At 35.0% G+C, this 22881-nt stretch overlaps 1 protein-coding gene across 2 annotated transcripts; it reads left to right on the forward strand.

Annotated features, from left to right (window-relative positions):
- The first annotated feature begins 14532 nt into the window (after positions 1-14532).
- On the forward strand, positions 14533-20429 carry LOC132613818 (uncharacterized). 2 transcript variants are annotated; one of them, XR_009572103.1, is made up of 5 exons: positions 14533-15193; positions 17289-17720; positions 18312-18615; positions 19800-20088; positions 20178-20429. XR_009572103.1 is itself a non-coding variant. In XM_060328076.1 (4 exons), exons 1-4 carry the CDS (start codon positions 14702-14704, stop codon positions 19940-19942), a joined length of 1371 nt encoding a protein of 456 aa, XP_060184059.1. In that variant the 5' UTR covers positions 14533-14701; the 3' UTR covers positions 19943-20429. The 2 variants fall into 2 exon arrangements, 1 of the variants encoding a protein (XP_060184059.1); XM_060328076.1 differs by having other exon boundaries at positions 19800-20429.
- Positions 20430-22881: the final 2452 nt, after the last annotated feature.

The following is a 22881-nucleotide window of genomic DNA, read 5'->3' on the forward strand; positions in this document are numbered from 1 at the left end:
AAACTGGATATGGCAAAGGCATATGACAGAGTTTCTTGGAGATTTCTTATTCAGGTCATGAGGAGAATGGGATTTGTAAATATGTATACAAATATGATTTGGAGGTTGATAGCAAACAATTGGTGTTCCATACTTATTAATGGTCAGTCTCATGGTTTTTTTCATTCCACAAGAGGAGTAAAGCAAAGTGATCCCCTTTCTCCAGCCTTGTTCATATAGACAGCTGAGGTCCTGACTATTTCTATGAATGAATTATTTGATAATAGTATGTTTAGAGGGTATGGGATGCCAAAGTGGAGTGCAAATTTGAACCATCTTTCATATATTGATGATACCATAATTTTTGCTTCTGCTGAGAAAGAATCTTTACAAATGATCATGGGGTTTTGCATGAATATGAGAAGGGGTCAGGGCAGAAAATTAATACAGACAAGAGTGCATTTTATATGCATGCAAAAGTGGCTGTTGAGTTGAGTCAGGAAGTGCATCAGATATCTGGTTTTAATAGGGGTGAATTTCCTTTTTACTTATTTAGGATGTCCGATCTTTCATGCAATGAGACAAAAGTTGTTTTATAATGACATGTTGAAGAAAGTAAGAGATAAATTACAAGCTTGGAAAAGAAAATTACTGTCATTTGGTGGAAAAGCAGTATTGATCACTAGTGTATTGCAAAGTATTCCTATATACTTGTTATCTGCAATGGTTCCACCTAAATGTGTCATCAAAGAGCTGCACAAATTATATAACAGGTTTTTTTGGCAAACAAAGGAGGAAGGCAGAAGTAAACACTGGTCAGAATGGGAGAAGATATGCTTTCCAAAGAAAGAAGGTGGAGTTGGCTTTAGATCTTTGTTTGACATCTCCAAAGCTTTATTTGATGAACTTTGGTGGAGATTTAGAACAAGTAACACATTGTGGCCAAGTTTCATGTGGAATAAATACGGCAAGAGATTTAGACCTAATGTGGTTCAATGGAAAGGTGGAGGAACACAAACTTGGAAAATGATGTTACAAGCAAGGGATGAAATGGAACATAAAATTTGGTGGGAACCACAAAATGGTTCTTCTTTTGTCTGGTTTGACAATTGGACTAAACTAGGAGCTTTGAGTGATTACTTGCCATCTCAATATCAGTTAGATGAATCTGTTGAAGAATTGACGATTGAAGGTCAATGGAATTATACTAAGCTGCAGGGTTTATTTCCAAATGACATTGTTGAGCACATCAGACAAGAGTTAGGTCATATTGTGAGATCAAATGGTGAAGACAAATCCTGGTGGATGGAAACAAGTTCTGGGAAATTTTACTGTTAAAATTGCATGGGATCTTCTCAAACAAAAAAGCAACAATTTCTCCACATTATGAGAAATTCTGGAATAATAGAGTGTCCTACAAGGTATCATTTTTCTTATGGAGAATCTGGTTTCAGAAATTTCCAATAGATGATGTATTGAAAAGAATTAGGATATCAATAGTGTTAAGGTGTTGCTGTTGTCATACTCAGGAAGAAACAATGGATCATTTATTCATATCAGGTCCTTTGGCTAGCAAGATATGGAAATATTTTGCAGCTGCAGCAGGTATCATAACTCCTTTGGTACAGATAAAGTAGACAATCATGCTTTGGTGGAATGCTCATTGTGTTACTAGATTGAACCCATTATACCAAGCAGCTCCAGCATTGATCATGTGGCAGATACGGAAGATCAGAAATACATTGATGCATGGTGGATTTATCTCATATAATAAGGTTATTCATGAGATAACTCCTATCTCATATAATAAGGTGATTCATGAGATAACAAGGAGTTTATACTTCTTAGCTCAGAAGAGATATCCAATGATACATAATTTTCCAAAAATCTAGCCAAGTATGATTCAGTTCATGGAAAGTCATAAGGTGCCATTAGTGTGTAGGTAAGTTTGTTGGAAGAAGCCAATCATATGATATAAATGCAATACAGATAGAGCATCGAGAGGGAATTCAGGTCCTAGCTCAGCATCTTTCTGTATTAGAAATCATGCAGGAGATATGATATACGCAAAAGCTAAGAGATTGTCAAACACCACAAACCTGGTGGAACAAGCAGTTGCTATAGAGGAAGGATTAGAATATTGTTTTGATCAACAACTATTACCAGTACTCTTGGAAACTGATTCAATAATAATGAAGAAAGTCTTGGATGGGATATGGGAAGTTCCTTGGAACATATCATTGGTAGTTCAGAGAATTCAACACATGAAAAAAGACTAAGCAGTTCAAGTGGAACCTGTTTTGAGAGAAGGGAACTGCTAGGCAGATTATTTTGCTAACTTAGTTTTTTATTTTGCAGGTACAGAAGTTATTCAATACAGACACTTTCATGAAGTTCCAACTCAAGGTAGAAGATTCATTCATCTGGACAAAGCACAAGTTCCAAATCTCAAAATAAGATCGTTTTCAAGATAATACACTATTCAAGGAAGGGATCAAACTGATCATAGACTCATCTTCAGTGTGTGGTATTAATATTTGGATTCATTCCACTGAAGACGTTTTTATGATTGGTTTGGGGATGCAACACAGATTAGTTGGTTTTGGTGCATTCATGCATGTACAGTCTAATGCAAACAGCACACAAGCTAATTATGCTCAATACAAAAACTGGTTGCTTCTGATATTGGCATCATCAGCAGATTAATTCAACTTCATCCATAACAGTCTGAATATTTCTTCAAGGGATTTGATCCATTCCACCCATAAGACTTCTTGGTTTGAAAGATGGATACAAATCAAGACATATGGAGTTTTAGTTGATATATTCTAATTTTGTCATGTTTTGGCAGTTGACTAGTCTTCAATTCCTCTTGTATAGTTCTTTAGATCTTTTCATAACTTATTTTATTTTTGCTGCAGTTTCTGCAGATTATGTACAGAACCTGTTTTGATTTTGAATAATATCCCACCTCTTAGGTGGCTTTAACAGAAAAGAAAATGACAATTGTAGAATGATGAGGTGTGATACACCCTATTTATATTCACATATAGTATATGGTATTTGACTGTATCCAAATTTGTATTTTTATATGTTAACTGTCTGTATCCTATTTTTTCAGCAAATTGATGTCATTTTTTACTACTTGCGAAAGAAAGGCAAGTACGACAAGAACAGCACATACAAATTTACCACTGTTGACTGTATTTTCAAGAAAAAAATTGCTGATATTTACCGCACGTATCATGACATGGACGGTGACTCAAGCGTAGCCAAAGAAAAAGATGATATATGTGAATACTAAAATGGCCACAAGTTGCTTACTACTGTCCCCTGGCATGCGGTTGAGAATGTTTTTATACATGTCAATGTCAAAGAGGAACATCATTGGATCTTAGTAGTTCTATCATCATGGACAGACGTCTCTATATATTTGACTCGTACCGAGCAACAGTCCATAGTGCAGTTGTTAAGGATGAACTAAATAAGCTAGCTAAGCTCCTGCCACTATACCTATAAATCGGTCAATTCTACAGAAATTAGCAAGACATCGATTGGTCTCTCCACCCTGCATATAAAGACAATTCCCAGACTGAAGCACTTGATGTTGTGTATGTTGACAATCCGCCAACAAAAGTCTGGGAACAGGTATGTTAATTTCGTAGCTTTTTTTGTTTTTACATATAATAAAATCATTCATCGTTTTAAAAAAGGAATCGTTTCATTATTTTAGGGATTATGGGGTGTATGTGCTAGCATATTTTGAGAATGTGATCTCGGGTGAAGGTACTCCAGCCATAGACTTTGATGTCGAGTTACTCCGTACGAGATACGGTGCACTTTTATGAGACTACACTGAGCGGAAGATAGATGCCGAGGTGATAAGCGATAACGAGGCACTACCAAAACCAGTTAGGCCAAGCATAGATTTTGATATAGTTGAAACAATCGGCGTTAATTAGTATTTTGTATTTTGGCTTGTAATGCAGATTATGACTGTTTCATATCATTTTGTTGGTTGTATTTCGGTTAACATACATCTCATGTATGTTCTAGTATCTAAATATTAGTATTTTTGGTGTTCAGTCGATAGATTTTGTAGTCACTTTATTATGAATACACTATGTATATTTTGAAAATTGCATTGTTGTCTTACAGAGCTGTTATGTTTCATAGAGATACAATTTGTATCTGTCTGTATTTATGAATATTAGTATTTCTGCAGTTTTGCAATTAACTTTAGACATACATGGTATTTAATATGAGTACGATATTAACTCAAATTACTACCAACTAGGATGTCATATCTATCCACTAAGTCACCAATTAAAAACTTAGTTTTGATGCATTTAATTTGAATAAACTTATGTATTCAAACAAAATAAGGTTGCCTGTATTTTTTGTAAGACAATGCATTCACATGTATTTATATTTTGAAATGCATAATTCCAACAGTACAAACCACAAAGTATTGCAATGTATTCAAATTGAATTCCTTTATTCAAGATTCCAAACTGAAGGTAGTTAACAAATGAACGCACTTACAAACAAAACAACTACTTCCTACGAGGCTCATTTGTAAAAGGAAGACTATTGTGTCCAATATGCCCACATGTAATACAAGAATTTTTACGTTTACGATGTATCAATTAAAGGCTTATCACACTTCTTCTTCGGCCTTCCAGGAGGTCTCTTGTATTTATTGGCAAAACTACTTCGTCCGAGACGTATGTAGGTATCTTCCATTCACTCTCATCAGGGAGTGGACACACAAGGATAACATATGTCGTCACCACGGTCTTCGATTTGTATAAGTCTGAGCAATATTCGTCAAGCATGAGATTTGGCTCTTAATAACAACCCAAACATGTGGGCATTAGTATCTTATCCATTAGGAACATCCGATGACTGCAAGTTTTGTTTTCCATACAAACTATAGGACGCCTTCCTTCCTCATTTACCGTGTGCAAGTATTATGTTGATGGTATAACCTAAGCAACATGCATTATTTATGAGCATTAGATATTGTATATTAAATATAGAACGACTTAAATACAGACATATACAGTGTATATCTGTCATCTAGAATACAGACATATACAAACTGCAGTTGTGAAAGCTAGAGATACAGTTTGTATCTAAATGTTAGTCAATCAATTTTGGTATATCCAATTGAACCGAAACATACCGTCATACGTGAAGATTTTTGCTCCTTTTTTTATACCAACTCATTGAATTTTTTTCCAAGTGTTGTGAACGTGTATGTACCGTTTTCCCGGTTGGTGCAATTCCATCTTCCAAATATCAACCTGACTTCTTCAAGAAAATCAGAGATAGGAAATTCTCTTGCTGCTACGAGTCTCAAATTAATAAACTCGGCAATGCTTGATATCATTGTCCATCCTCGGTTAACGGTGCATACAATCTAGCCCACTTTTCCCATCTAGCTAATTCCAAGTAGCCTTTCACCCGAATATCGACCTTCTTAACCTTCTCCATTAGCCTATCAAAATCATCTTGTGTGTATGCTTTTTCCATTGAATAGAACACCGGGCTCAACACCTCATGACTCTTCTTGCATCTCTTATATGCATCGTGCCATAGATGTCATGCGCACGCAAAATATGGAACAGTGGGATACACTCTAGTTACGGCCTTGATGATGCTCTCATGTCTATGGATACAACACACATGTTCTCCCGTACTCCCTAAGCTTTCTTGAACCGCTCAAAAAACCACGTCCAGGTATTATCATTCTCCGAATCAATCACGTCATATGCCAGCGATAGTATATTAGCTGCACATACAGTTGCATTAAAAAAGTAAGTTCAAATATATTCATTTGAGTATAATAATGTTGTATGTGAGTGTATCCATGTATGTCCAACAACTGTGTATATATTTAAATTACCTGCACCATCTAACGTGTGGCTGAAACGAATGTCCGATTGTATGTTGTTTTGAGGTGGTTGCCATCTACCACCATGATGGGTCTACAACAATCGAAACCTTTTATAAAGGCATATAGTGATACAAACTGATACAAGAACTCATTTTAGACGATTTATGCATTCTGATATGTGAACCATGGTACATTTTATCCAAGATATACAAGTATCGCGGTAATTTCTTGTATGAATCTGCTGGTTTCCCCATCAAATCCTGCATAGCCTTTTCTTTAGCGCGTCAGTTCAACATATAGGACACATCCATGCAAAATTCATTTTCCACATCCTCTACTACATACTTTGGGGTGTATTTCCTCTTATGACTGGTTATTTTGGATTTAATAACTCCATCTATCAACCAAATAGTTGCATGACGTTGTAATACACCTTATCCTTCATTGGACATGTATGCTTGGAACTTTCTAACTTTGAACATTTCTGATTTATCAATACTTGAGCCCTGAATTCCCATTCACATTCTTCGGATATGCATACAAGGGTAAGCTACAACTACAAAGTTGAATCCACATACATTCAATTGACACTATACATCAGTTGAGTATACATATAATGAGTTATGAATCAATATACCAGTCGAATACACATACATTCAGCTCTGCATAATAGCAACTAGCTAAATACAATCAGTTTAGATACACATGTATACATATACAACTTAATAAAGGAAAATTTCACAAACCACTGATAGACCGTATCTTTGAATAAAAACACACAAAATACATTCATATTGGTATGAATAAAACACAAATAAAATTGAATTCATAATGCTAAATACACCATTGTACATATAAACTTACCTTATATTGGCAATTGCAAATATCTCATCACAGCCTTTATAGTATCCTTATCCTTGTATATCTGATCTACCAATCTTTATGGTTCTTGTTTGAAATAATCAAATCTTTGTCGTGTTCGAGTGCAACAACTGCCTGACCAGAAGTTGACGCTGCCAGTTCTATCGAATTAAATGTATCCATAGCATGTATGTCATGTGTGGGTTCAAGTTGAAACAGGTCCGCTTGAATAACACTTTCACCTGATACAATGTATTCACTTCCCTTATCCGTTGTAGTTACACATAACAGATACATCCCAAACTCCCTGTTCTCTTTCTTCAATTCAACAGACACCTTGACACCCATGTCGTTGTGATTTCCATAGCCATAAAATTACCTTCAACTGTGTATTTGATTTTAATGGTTTGGATACTCGTATTTATTCCCATCTGATTCGATATTGCAGCAACCAACTCTGTATACGAAGCATACTCTTTTAACATGATTCCATCGATAGTGTAATTGAATGTCATGTCCCAAAATACTGATTGTGCGGCCACCTACCTGATTACCTCCTAGTAGGCGAACCCTCACCGACCAACCCATTATTAAAACTCATTTTTCCATTCGATAATTGATAATCATAAACATTAAGTGAGAAAACATAAATGACACTCTTTACAAAATTGGAGTTATAATTTCCCGGGACCTAGTCTAGATGTGTACAAGAGCTTCTATAATACAGATGAGTAAATTTAAAATAAAATGACACAACTTCTGCCTTGGAACGAGATGCACAGAAGCTGTAGGAAGATTTCTACCACTGCAACTAAATGAAACTTTCAAGCAATAACCTGAAACACATCTACACCCCAAAAGGAATGTAGCAAGAGTAGTATTAGTACACCACACGTACTGGTAAGCATCATAGGCCGACTAAGATTAGTCCACGCAATACAATATAAAATCAATAAGATACACAGATAAGTACAATCGTACACCTTTATAAATCCTGCCCCACAAGTGACACTCTACCATTAGCATACTCGTATCCTCTTACCGTTACCATGTCAACTTACTAACAGGAAATAAGGATTAACAATCAACAATCGGTTCTAGCTCAGAAAGACTCCTAGACCGCCGAATTCTCAATCATAAATAAGTTAGGACAACAACCTTCATACCAACCTATTCCAATTGAAATTTCTAAACCTTACCTTTTTTCCAACGATCTGACGCACTCATAAATTGGCAGGTAGAGTCAACGACATAACAACTCAAAATAGACATTAGACAGTAACCATTTACCAAATACGCAATAAGAGTAAGCACAAGCAATGAGACTGACGATAATAATTTTCCCGTACGTTCCAACCTTAACTGTTCTAAGTAGGATCACTTCATCATAACTTCCCTTCATTTATCAAACACGACCATGATATTACGTGTAAACACAACAGCTTAACTACAAGGAAATCAACTATGAAATCACAGAATAAATCATGATTCAATGAGATGCAGCCAAGACGGGTATCACCTCTATCACAAGAATATAAGTAAGTAAAAATGTAATTCAACCCGAGTTAGTATCCTATTCGTACACACATTCTAGATGGTATTGTTTGCCTAAATAGCCCTGACCTGCAAGGGACCCATGGTGTCCATGTACCACTCGCTCCGGAACTGACCTTGAATAACGAGCCTTTATCTAGGCCACATCCTCATCCCCTATCAAATGTGTCTTTTCGTGTGTGTGTGTGTGTGTCTATATATATATATATATATATATATATATATATATATATATATATATATATATATATATATATATATTCTGTATCTCATCACAATGTGTATCTTACGTATTTCCAGTTCATCAGTAAATACAAATTATGATCAGTCAACAATATCAATAATGATATCACAAGGCATCATGCCCCAAGTCAATAACAAGGCCCAAGTAACTCCGCGCATTAATCACATAAGTACGAAATCCGCTAAATCACAGCATGAACATTCTAATGAAGAGACATGCAATTCCAAAACAGGACCCTATCCCAATGGTACAACAAGACTCTATGGAGGTCGACTCAGTACATACACGAATCCCTACCTTCTAACTTAATCAACCCTAAGAGCATAAACACCAACATACCTTCTTCAAGCATAACGACTATACGCCTTGATTCAACAACTCACTTAATGGTGACAAGCCCACATAATTCAACAGTTAATATCAATCTATCTAATATCCAACCGAACTTCACGTCCGAAGACCTAATCATGCTTTCTCTCGTCAATTCTATAACATACATACGTTTCGCTAATCAAAGTCTAACTTAAGTAAACCATAACCTACCTCGAGGTTGAGCAGGTGCCACGAACCATTATGGAGTCTTCATCTTTTGCTTCTAAATCCGGAGACCACGACGAGGAAGTCTAGGAGTACCACGAATTTCAATAACGAGAGTCAAAATAAATCATGCGCATTAATCTAGATTCTATAGTTGACTACCCCTGCCTTTATAATTCTCCTATAAGAACTCCATGTTTATTATCATCATGAGGTCAAACCTAACGTGAGGAATTAACTATAAAAGAGGCAGCATAAAAGGGTTGGAAGGTTACCTTGCTCCGATCTCTATGCGTTCTGTCCAGAAATTCTCCCAAGTGACAGCTTAGAGAAGGTTTGGTGGAAAAGTGGGATTTAATCCCGTAATAAGGTTTTTAACTGGGTCTGGTCTACCTCGACCGCTATAGCGGTCTACTTGTCCGCTATGGCGGATTCGCTACGGCGGTTCCTGGACCACTACGGTGAAACAGTCATATCCGGGCCCACAACGTTTTAACCCCTACCAATTTGATCACGATTAAAAATACACATAAAACTTCCTGTGGACAAATTTTATAACAAGAAACTCGGTTTTCATACACGGGCTGCGGAAGGTCCAATAATGACCAGGCGGGTTGTTACATTGAACAAACAGTACTTCTCGTTCCAATCCCAGAATGTCAAATTAACACCATTATACTTGCCATTTTATGTATTCGATTTCAGAAATCAAAAGGATATACATCTGAATCGCAGTATCAATACTCGTATCGAACGAACGAATTATGTAAAAACAAAAACTCAAAAGAATTCTGTAGACTTTCAAACAAGCCTGTACGAAGTCACGATTGATTCACCTGCAAATTTAAAATAGTTTTCTCAATTGATTTTGGGTCGATCGAATTCAATAATGATCGTATAAGCTCTGTTTTACCGTTTTGTTTTTCAGAATTTGAATTCAAAATATGTTAGTATGGAAGAATAAGAGAGAGGTGTGTGAAATTATGGAACCCGAGATCGTTAGGCGTGATTTGCGGTAGATTTGATTTTGTTTTCCTTTAAAAAAAAATTGAATCCCACATTACAAGCCTGATTTCACTCTCTTTTTAAAAGCCGGCTCTTGTAATTAAATACAACAAAATACACAGCATAACTGGTAAATAGTTGCTAAGAAATGTAATAACCGAAATTATAGCTATATCACGTTAGGCTCCTATATATGGGGCTCGGCCTGGCTCGGCCTGATATAGCTATAGATACATTCTATTAAAATAAAAAAAATATATGTCTTTTGTCTTCTATACATTCTATACAAAATATTTTATTATATAATTAGGTTATATGTCTTTTGTCTTCCGTCTCCTACGGAAAAGAAATTTCTTATACTATAAATTAGATGAGTTCACTAACATATTTATTAAAATAACTCAACACTAAAGTCTAATGAATTAGATCTCGATAGTTGGTTCAACTGAACTAATTATGTTAATACTGGATCGTATATACAAATGAAAAAAGAAAAAACTTTTGAAAATGTTTATATATAATGTACCGCATCAAGGAACTCATTTAACTTTAAGGGTGTGTTTGGTACGAAGGAAAATATTTTTCATGGAAAAGATTTTCTTGAAAAATAAGTGAGTCTTTAATTATTTTCTAGAGTTTGGTATGTAAGTAAAAAAACACTGTCTCATGAGCATTTATATGTAATCTAACAAGATATTATAGGGTTGAAATGGGGTGGGTAGTGGGATTTTGGACGTGGGAGTAGGAGCTTGGGGGTTGTTGAGGGGTGGGGAGTAGACAATGAGCATGGAAGACCACTTAAGAAACTTGTTTTTCCTACTCCCATCAAGGAAGTCATTCTCCATATTTTTAAGGAACTTGTTTTTCTAAAATAAAATAAAATATTTAAAATATTTTGACCAACCAAACATAAAAAATAAAAATAAAAAATCTCCCTACCAAACACACACTAAGTCATGATCTATCTTTACAAGTTCTTAAAGCTTGATGTAAAAGAGTACAATTTAGAATTCAAAGGATTGGTTTCTTCTTGAAAAGACCAACACAATACAACAACAACAACAACATACCCAGTGTGATCCCATAAGTGGGGTTTGAGGAGGGTGAGGTGTATGCAGACCTAACTCCTATCTTTGTGGGGGTAGGGAGGTTGTTTCCGGTAGATCCTTGGTTCAAGAAAAATGATTTTAAGGAACAAGTTTTAAAAATTCAATAGTAAAAGCTAAGACGAAAATATTGAAGACAGAAAAGTACTGACAGCAAAATAATAGAGATTACTAAAGTAAAAGGAACATCATTAGTAATAGAATTGAAGAATAAGATAGTGCTAGCATAATAATAATAATACTACTGGTCAGCAGATGGGTGCTCCAGGCTATGACCATGCTCTACCATTAGAAAGAGAGAAGTCACTAGACTTCCTACTAAACGTCTACCCTAATGCTCAACCTCCCAGCTCTCTTATCTAGGGTCATGTCATCGGTGAGTTGAAGATGTGCCATGCCTAGTCTAATCACCTCTCCTAAACTCGTTTGCAGCCTACCTCTACCTGTTCTCAGACCTATCACTGCCAACCTCTCGCACCATCTCACTGGGCTTTTGTACTCCTTCTCTTCACATGTACGAACCATCTCAATCTCTCTTCCCGCATTTTTTCCACCACGGAGGTCACTCCTACCTTGTCCGGTATATCTTCACTCATAATCTTTTCTCTCATAGTATGTCCACATATCCATCTAAGCATCCTTATTTTTGCTACCTTTATTTTCTGAACAAGAGAGTTCTTAACTGGATAACACTTAAACCCGTACAACATAGTCAGTACCACTCTATTGAACTTACCTTTAAGTCTCAGTGACATATTCTTATCACATAGGATAGCGGATGCGAGCCTCTATTTCATCCACCCGCTCCAATACAATGTGCGACATCTATTCGATTTTTCCATTTTTCTTTGATTATAGACCCAAGATACTTGAAAGCTTCCTCTCTTAGGGGTGACTTGTGTATTGATCCTCACTTTCCCATCCGCCTCTTATGATGTGTTGCTGAACTTGCACTCTATGTCTCTGTTTTAGTCCTGCTCAACCTAAAGTCTTTAGAGTCTAGGGTCTGTCTCCAAGCCTCCCGTCTATCGTTTAACTTCGCCGTGTGTTTCATCGATCAATATTTTGTCATCTGCAAATAACATACACCATGGTACCTCCCCTTGAATATGTCGTGTCAACTAATTCATCACCAAGGCAAATAAAAATGGGCTAACAGTTGATCCCTAGTGAAACCCCATCACAACTGAAAAGTGTTCTGAGTCTCTTCCTATTTTTCTTACTCGGGTCTTCGTACATGTTTTTTATCGTCCTAATGTATGTCACATGTACACCTCTAAACTCTAAGTATCTTCATAGAACCTCTCTAGGGACCTTGTCGTATGTTTTTCTAAGTCAATGAAAACCATACATAAGTCTTTTATCTATCTCTATATAGCTCCAACAATCTCCTTACGAGATGAATGACTTCTGTAATTGATCGCCCCGGCATGAGTCTGAATTTGTTCTCGAAAATAGACACACCCCTCCTCATCCCCATTCCACCACTCTCTCCCAAACTTCCATACTGTGGCTTAGTAGCTTGATGCACCTATAGTTATTGCAATTTTTGGATATCACCCTTGTTGTTGTATAACGGAACCATAGTACTCCACTTCCATTCCTCGAGCATTTTAGTCATCCTAAAAGTGTCATTAAACAACCCAGTTACCACTCCATACCTATTATGCCTGCGGTTTTCCAAAATTCCACTAGGATCTCGTCTGGGCTGGTCTATCTTCCTCTTCTCATCTTATGAATTTCCCCCTTAATCTCCTCAACGTTTATACACCTACAATACCCAAAATCATGGCGACTCTCTGAGTGCTCTAAATCACCCAACACAACACTCTTATCCTTCTGTACATTTAAGAGTTTATGAAAGTATGTCTGTCATCTTCGTTTAATATGTGCCTCTTCCACCAATACTTTGCCATCCTCGTCTTTGATGTACTTTACTTGGTCTAGATTGCGGACCCTCCTCTCTCTCGGTTTGGCTAGACTATACAACTTTTTATCCCCACATTTGTCCTCTAATTCTTCATATAAGCATTCAAAAGCTGCAGTCTTTGCCGCCATAACCGCTAACTTTGCTACCTTCTTCGCCACCTTATACTTCTCCTTATTCGTCCTCTTTTCCTCCTCGTCTCTACTCTTCACCAACTTCATATAGCAATCTTCTTGGCTTCCATATGAATCAAAATCAACTTGACCAATATGTTTTGAATATGGAATGGTTAAATAAGTTAACGGTATAGATAAATACTACCAATAAAGAAGGCGTTTAAGCTGCCTCTTAGCACTAATAATATTTTAGAAAGAAAAAACAGAAAGTAAAAAGGATATGCCAGCAGAGCAAATCTTTACAAGATGATGTGTTTCAAATTGTTTCTAGATAAAGATAAATATTGTCAAAGGAAAAGTCACAAAAACAATACTCCTTGGCCACCAAAATGGAATAGGAAAAAAAATAAATCAAATTGATGTTTCCAACGTAAGGTCATACCTTTTCCTGTATATAAAACCAAGACTTTTCTTTTCCGGATGATCGGAGCAAATGAAGATTATAAGCTGGCGTTTGGCCATCAATTTTCAAATCATAATTTCAAACTAGCGTTTGATCATCAATTTTCAGTCATAATTTGAAATTATAGTTTGAACTCAAATCATCCAAAAAACATGATTTGAGATTTTAAACCATGGTTTCAACTTTTTTAAATACAAAACTTAACTCATAAGTTAATATTTTGTAAAAAAAATTATAAATTGGTAAATATTTTTAACAATTACCCCATCAATCATTTACCAATCTCATTAACTTCCACCAACCTTTATTTATGTCTACCAACCTTTAATTTATATGAAAAGATTATATTAAATAGTAGTTACATTACTATTCATGTTAAATTTTCGATTTTATTGAAGTAACGTTTGATTAATTGATGTTACATTTTTTAGAAAAGTCTTCTAGTAGTATACTAATTTTGTTATAAACTATGATTTGCTCATTTTGTAAGATTGTATAACAATTGAGAATGTTTTGATAATTTTCACAATTTATGGGGTTTTTATGTCTATTAGAGAAAATATAACTTAAAATATCCAAATTGTATGTCCAAACATGATTTGAAACAATGTCCAAACGGGGCCTAAGAATTGTATTACCCTTTTAATTTATGTGGAACTGTTTGATTAGATAAATATTTAAAAAAGAAATGAGAATATCTTAAATGTGTGATATAAAATAATTGTTAGTCATTTATTTGGCAATAAATCATATTTTAAATTTATTATTTATATTAATAATTTTTTTTATGACGGATTAAAAAGGAAAGTCACATAAATTAGCACACACGCTTAGACCATCCAAAACCTACTCTTGTCTTATGTAATCTTTGTTCAAACTGACCTTTATTTTCAAATTTATAACATTTCTTGATTAAACTAAAATTGCCTGCAATGATCTACTCTATGGGTTTGACTTCATTTCCAGTGCATAAATAAAGTTTAAACCTTTCTTGATTAATCCCAACAATGGATGAGACCCTTATAGTCCATATAGAAAAAGAATCAAAAGTACCCCAACAACAACAACAACAACCACAACAAGAACAAATTCCTCTACTCAAATCTGAGCACACCCAAAACCATGAAATTCAAGAAAATGGCAATCATGATGATACCGATTTAGATAAAACCCTTCAAAAGTTAGAATTATTTCTTACTTTATTGGGTTTTAATCAGTCATCAGTTTTAAGTATTGTGCTTTCTTGGATTTTTTTCTTGTTATTAGGGGTTGTGTTACCTGTAGTTATATTGGAGCTTAATAATTGTCCTGGATGTGAAAGTGGTCAAATTAAAAGCTTTGAGCTTGATATTTTGATTTCTCAAGCTCTTTTAGCTGCTGCATCTTTGCTTTGCCTTTCACATAATCTGAGAAAGTATGGAATCAGGAAATTCTTGTTTGTGGATCGATACAGTGGCCATATGGAAAGATTCAGTGAGCAATATCGTAAGAAGATCTCTGTGAGTCCTTATATCACATCACTTATATATGATACTACCTCTGTTTCAATTTGTTTGTTTTAGTTTGACTCAGCATGAATTTTAAGAAAGAACATAAGACTTTTAAATCTTGTGGTCTTAAACTAAAGATATGTGTGATGTACCGAAGTGCCCTTTTAATCTTGTGGTCTTAAACATGTCCGGTGGAACGTTGGAATTAAATTTCCAAATTAGGAAGAGGTATTCTTTTTGAAACAGACTAAAACGGAAAGTAAGACAAACAAATTGAAACGGATGGAATAGTATGCTAATCTTGCTTGTTCCTGTGAATAGGATAGAAAAAAAAAGAAGTAAATTTTAATTCTATGGACCCCTTCCACCAGATTAATTTACTCATTTTCAGTAGGCACTTGGCCATAGATTCCGTATATTATTCACTTTATTTAGAATTTATGTAGTTGGAGTTGAAGATGGAGTTGTGTTTGGTTATACATTTTACAAGGGAGAGAAGATAGCATTTTATTTGACATTTATGAAGATGGAGTTAGAAAACAAGTTTGGAGCACTTCTCCAAGAATTCTAACTCTAAAATATTGAGTTGATCTAATTTAATCTAGCTTCAAAGATTAGTTAACTTGGTTCTTGCAGGAAGCGATATGTGATGGAGGGAGTAGCATGCTAATCTTGCATGTTCCTGTGAATAGGATAGAAAAAGAAGCAAATTTTTAATTTACTGAATTAATTCATTCAAAAACTATGAAGCAGCTGATAGAGCTTTCAAAAGTGATATGTTACCTTCTTCCATTTGTGTTGGAAGTAGGTTAGGTAGGTTGCTTCTTCGCGAAAAAGCCAAATAACTGAGTTTTAGTAGGCGTTTGGTCATAGATTCCATATAATTTTCAATTTATTTAGAATTTATGAAGTTGGAGTTGAAGATGAAGTTATGTTTGATTATGCTTTTTGCAACTGAGAGAAGATAGCATTTTATTTGAAATTAATGAAGATGGAATTGAAAAACAGTTTGGAACACTTTTCCAAATTTGGAATCTAACTCCAAGTTGGATTTGGAAAATTTATAACCAAACACTGATTTTGAAATAAAGTGAAAAATTATTCTGGAGAAAAGTGAATAATTCTCGTGGCGAAATGGCTATTCATTCAAAAAAACAGTATAAGAAGCTGATAGGGCTTTCAAAAGATATCTGTTACCTTCTTTCAATGGTGTCGGAAGTAGGTTATGTAGGCAACAAATTTTTGTAGGTTGCCCAATGCAAAAAAGCCAAATAACCGAGTTTTTGTATGTCTGTGATGCAGTATTTCCTTATTACATTAGATGTCACTTTCCACGTGCTTGTTTGAGTTGATTATGTGGATCTAGGTTTGTTATATTGCGCCGGAGAAGTATTATACGAATTAAGTTTGGAAACTTGTCGTCTTTAAAGATTGTCGGTATTCCTTTGTGATGACTTCCACTCCGGGACATCACTCGAAATACAGGAATTTGAATGTGAATATTAGAAAACGAAAAGCAATAGTGATGGAAAAGATGTGTTGAGATCTGCAAGCTGGAAAATGTTATGACTCATCCGCAGCCACGATTTGAAACATGGAGGGTTTTAATGCTTAAAGAAGTGCACTTACCCAGCTGATATTGATGGTTTAGTAACCGTATCCTCTTCCTGCATCAGGATAGTCGTAAAATGTACAGGAACTAATATTTCCGATCTTCAAACAAACATCAATATTAGTTGTTGTTATGAAAGACAAGTACTCTTATCTTTCCCTATAGCAAGTCGAGGGGCTACCTGATATATGGTTTAGAAGAGAAAGTAGTACTTACTCTACCTAATAAAAGAGATTGGCAAACCCTGGATGGTCATATTTCCGTATGCCTGGTAAGGTAAAGAAGTCAAACTAGATTACCTTATCAAAAAACTAAGTAAATTCATAAATAAAAGTGAAGTGAAATTAGGTTAGCTCTCACTAGAATGGTCATCATCCTAAGCCAAAGTACTGAATGAGCCAGGTTTTCGATTTGGACTTCTTCACTTCATCAATAATATATTTTCCACATCTTATTTAGGACTTATAACATTTACCAAATTTTGTTTTGCAGGACTCTGTTCGCTTGCTAGTATTGTGGGTGCTGCCATGTTTCCTTTTGAAGACTGCACGTGAAATAATTCGCATTTTATACGTGCCTCACGAGTCATGGTGGCAATCTGCTGCTATTTCATTAGCTTTTATTACATCATGGACTTATATTACTACAATTTTCTTGTCGGCTAGTGTTTTGTTCCACCTGGTCTGCAGCCTACAGATTATACACTTTAATGACTATGTGAAGCACTTGGAAACGGAGCATGATTGTTTTCTATTGATACAAGAGCACGTTCGTCTACGATATTATCTCTCCAAAATTAGCCATAGATTTCGAATCTATCTTCTGCTGGAGTTCTTAATTGTCATTGTGAGCCATTTTATGACTCTCTTCCTGACAACTGGTTATACCGGCCTGCTTACTTACATCAATGGTGGTGATTTTGCAGTAAGTTTTGACTGTCCTTCCTTTTAATAGACAAATGTTAACTGGTTGTAGTTTTCAATTGATACAAAATGCAATTATTTCCCATGTATCGTGGTCATCACATTGGTTAATGTAGTTAATTCTCAATCTTTTCATACTTGTTTGAGAATTCCGGAAAAACTCTGTAATCAACCTTTCATAAGCATGTCCAATGTACTTCTTTATGTGCATTTTCATGTAATTCATTAGATGTCATGATTCACTTTTTGCTAGAAGGGAGACATTTGTCTAAAGCTAAAGTGTTCAGCAATCCTTATTTTCTCCCAAGCCCCCCTCCAATTTTGCTTCTTTATCTCTTAGCAAGAAGGCTTGCTGAGACGATGCGTACTATAGTCTGGCACAAATTCAAGACTCGTAAATATTTATTCATGCGGAATGGAGGCAAAAAGATGAGATCATTTGTAAATGTAACATGTATGCTTTACTTTCCTTCCAGTGGAGAGCTTTATCGTATGTCTATTTCTTGTTATTTAGGAAGATTTAGAATAATAGGATTGTCTGTTTTCATTAACTCCTTTCAAGGCTAATTCTTCATCGTTCTTCCCTTGTCAGGTCTCGTCAGTTGTTGAGGTGGTAGGGGTGATCCTTTGCTTGAATGCTGCTGCAAAAATATCCCACAGAGCCCAAGGTATTGGATCAATAGCGAGTAGATGGCATGCTTTGGCTACATGCACTTCAGGTGAAGTGTCTCAAATGAGAAACTCAACTAGCACGAGTAGCCTGGAAGCTGCTAACCGGTCTAGCTTAGTCTATAACTTCTCAGAAAGTGATTTGGAGTCTCTAGATTTTGTAGCAGAACCAACAAATACACAATTGGCTTCTTACATGTCCTCCTACCAAAAGAGACAAGCCCTAGGTATGTAATACTCCCTCCGTCTCGAAATCCTTGTCGTCCTTACTAAAAATATCTGTCTCAAAATACTTGTCATTTTATTTAATCAAGATAAAACTAAGTAGCTTTTTCCAATTTTACCCTTGTATTATTTACATTAATTGGCTGATGTTATGAGTTCACATACCAAAAAAAAATAGTTTTGCCTTGTGCTTTTATACATTTATTAAGGAGAGATTACATTGTGAAATATGTTAAGGGGTATAATCAAAACACTCCCTCATTAATGTTTTTTTATGGGGCGTATAAATCAAAAATACGACAAGTATTTTGAGACGGAGGGAGTTGTTGACTCCCCAGTGAGACAAAGAACCATTATTACCTTTTGTCTATACACGTTTGCAAAGAGTTGAAGCATTTAATGATTTAGTAGGTAAGGCCATAAATCAGATGCAAGGTACACCTCACACAAGCTTCTGAAAATAATATTTGCTCTGTTTGATGGAAATATGGGCTTCTCTACACAAACAGAAATTCTATAAATTATGCAGTTGAATACTTAGTGTGTTTTTGCTCGTTGCCAAAAAGAGCTGAATACACTTTATCATCTTCCTATACCATCCTTGTTACATGGCTGCAATGATATTACCTGGTGAAGCTAATTCTCTAATCCTGTAAACAAAAGCTATTTTGGAATTATTTGATGTTTCGGTAAACTTTAATGATCTATTCCCAGGTAGACCTAAGTATCTTTATGTTTCTCGAAACTAAAATGATTTTACTTTTAACTGAATTTATATACTTTAGTTACCTCACTGTAAACGGTTGTCTCGGGCAGTTCAATCTTCAGACACAATTCACTCAAATGTCACCCGTTACCCAAAACTCTACTTCTCGATGCACTTACAAAAAAGATAGAAAGAAAAAGGTTCCCTTGCCTTTCAAGGTCATAGCAACACAATACACTTCTATCTGACGAATCTAATTTATCTCCCTTCTCTCCCTTACCTGTGGTGTTATCACTTCTTCTTTTTTTCCCTCCCTTTTTCTTGGAATGGAAACAGCCCAAATGGAGTGAAATTGATACAACTACAACCTCAATCTCTGTTGTTCTTGTTGTTGTTGTCGTTGTCATAAGTGGTCTCTTCTGGTTCTGTGGCGTTTAATCTCATGCAAGTAAATTCACTTGTGTATACTTGGTTATGCAGTGATGTATTTGCAGAACAATCCCGGAGGAATTACCATATTTGGATGGACAGTTGATAGAGGTCTCATCAACACAATCTTCTTCATTGAATTGACAGTGGCAACATTCATCCTTGGAAAGACCATAATTTTTACGGCTCACTAAGTTCTCAGTGGTTTGCAAAGATACCTTCAAGATGATTATATCGGGTTTCAACATTATCTCAATCTATCAGCAAATGGAAGGATCTCAACTGAATCATTGTTGCTTTAGATTATTCATGAAGTATATTCTTATTCAGCCGGTTCTAGGTGCTGTGCCAGCCATTTCACCATTCGTATAATTGTTTTGTTTCATCCTTATCGCTCTCTTGAAGTTAACCCTTCTGTTGGTTTTGAAGAAAGGTGCGAATGAAAAGGGGAAGGATGCTTTCTGCGCGCATTAAGGCTGTAACTCGGTTCAAGTAAGAAAGTTTAGTGCCCAGGAGACGAGTATCAACTGTCCTGATGTTCATATAGATTTGTATATGTCTATACTAGTCAAAGTCCTGTGATCTACACGTTTCATATCTATATATTTGTCAATTTTGGCGACCTTTTTCTACTGAACATTTGAGCAAGGAGACATAAATGGAGAGCTCAGTTTTACACCCTTTGTTGGAAAATTATATTGTGCTTATAGAATAAAATACAGCATGTATAGGTCAAAGAGTACAATTTGGAGATATTTATTACATTTTTGAACACCCTTAACAAATTCCTAGTTTCGCCTCAAAAGTAGTTCACACCATAATTACAGGAAATAATGATATCTATAGCCATTAGATTTGTTAACTCATACTGTCCAAAATCTGATTCAAGGGGAAAATAACATGGTGAAGTTCATATTGTCAGTATCAACGGACTTCACAAAATTAATGTACTCTGTTTCTTTATACTTCGTAGTTCGTAACATTGTTGGATTGATGAAACTGAATAATTATCAAGTATGAAGGAGAATATTTCTCACGTATGACGTAAGGATAATTGATTTGTTTAGTTTTGCTAACATATACTTCTTGGACATTTTTTATCCATTACTTTAACAGATTGAATTTGTACTTCATCTAACAAAAAATGAAAGAATAAAAAGAAGTACAAAATCAATATCATTAGGTTGGATTCCTTTTATGTAAAAATAGAATCGTAAACACCCCGTGCATATGATATAATCTTTCATGAACAAGGTAAAACTTCAAATAACCAACAACTAGATTATCATGATTTCCCAGTGTATACAAGGGTGTTATGAGCTAAAATCAAGCAACATTGAAAGAAACAAAGAGATAGGTTCCAACACCATGTGAGAGAGGAAAGACGAGCAGAAAGGGTAAGTAATCGCATTGATTGAAAATGAAAATATCCTGTGAGTTGCTATACACGTGGAGAGTTTATATACGCAGTTTAACTAATTAATTAACCTCTTATATACACCTACGAAGCTACGAATTCATCGAAATAATCAAGGCGTCATGCGGAAGCTTATAATTGCAAATCTTGAACGACGATAAATTAAAAGACAGTGGAAATATACTAAAATGACATAATATTTGATAGGATTTGATCATTGACCTATGTATGAAAAACTAATATAAAGAAAATCATAAAGATTGTGGAGAGAAAAATCTCCTCATAAACTAGACTCTCTAATGACTACATTATGGATGATATTGTGTTATGTTGTATGGGTTATACTTTGACTTTCCTTCGAGAGAAACATAAAGCTCAAATATGATAAGAAAATCAGAGCAAAACCCTAACAAATCTCCCTATTTTGCCTGAATTTTCTTGACAAAACTTGATCCCTCTTCTTTACATAATCTTCATCACTGCTGCTTGTCATGGTTAAAAATATTATTGGTTAAAAATAATTTTAAAAATATTTTGTTTTTATTTTTAAAGATGTAACAGCAGGAATGTTGAAAATATGGTTGAAACCTCTTTTCCACATGTAGTATTCCGGATAAAACCTTCATTATCTTGAAATTGGCGTTGCAGCTTGATTTGAATCTGCATTGAACTGATACCACTTGTTGGGATCGAAATAATCAGGACATCATGCGGAAGCTTACAATTGCAAATCTTGAACGACAATAAATCAAAAAATAATGAAAATATACTAAAATGGCATAATATTTTAAGAGTTTAAGTTTAGTGCACCGTCAGTGTAGCAGACTTCTTACACCATCAAGTATTTTGAAGATAATCTTGTAATTTTCTTAAATAATATTAGTATCTTTTTAAAAATTATAATTAGAACTTAAAACATATTAAAGGAAATTTGAGTCCTAGTTGTACGGGGCATTTAATTATAGGTGATGTTTTAGTTTTAAAATTGAAGGGAGGTGATTCAAGTTTTAATTATTGAGTAGAGGTGACCGAATTTTATTAGTGATTAAAAGGCTTTGAGCTTGCCCAATAGTTTCATTTTTGACACTTTGGCCCTCTGTTTTATTTTTAATACTTTGCCCTTAAGTTTTATTTTTAACACTTTGACCCTAAACTTTACTTTTAACACTTTGCCCCAAAGTTTTATTTTTAACACTTTGACCCAACCACTATAAACCCTAAAATACAAAAATCGGGAAAAAAAAAATCCTCTTCAGCGTCGTTTCCTCCATTTTTGTTCTTCCCATCTGTTCTTCGTGCTTTCTTCTTCTTCTTCTTCTTCTTCTTCTTCTTCTTCTTCTTCATCCGTCATTGCTCAAGAAAAAAAAATCATCCGATTTTACAATTTTTTTATTGAATGTCATTGGTGTAGCACTGACATTACTTCATAAGTGTTTTCGGGTCCATTGATAAGTTAAACAATACTGTTTCTTTCAATTGTTCATCTGGGTATAGTTGCCTTATTTGCTGATTTTCCCAGATTCGTAGTTACAGCAATATAGTTGTTGCAACAAGTTCTAAAGCTGCTGTGTAAAAGCTTCTGAACTTTTTGCATTAGCTGTTGTAGTCCTAGTGTTTCTGCAAGAGTTGTTGATAAATTATGAAGTTGTTGCAACAGATTTACTAATTTGTTGCAATAATTACAAAAAATGTGAATAAATAATTTACAACAGCTAT

This window comes from Lycium barbarum, chromosome 10 (genome assembly GCF_019175385.1).
Source record: "Lycium barbarum isolate Lr01 chromosome 10, ASM1917538v2, whole genome shotgun sequence".
Classification (NCBI taxonomy): domain Eukaryota; kingdom Viridiplantae; phylum Streptophyta; class Magnoliopsida; order Solanales; family Solanaceae; genus Lycium; species Lycium barbarum.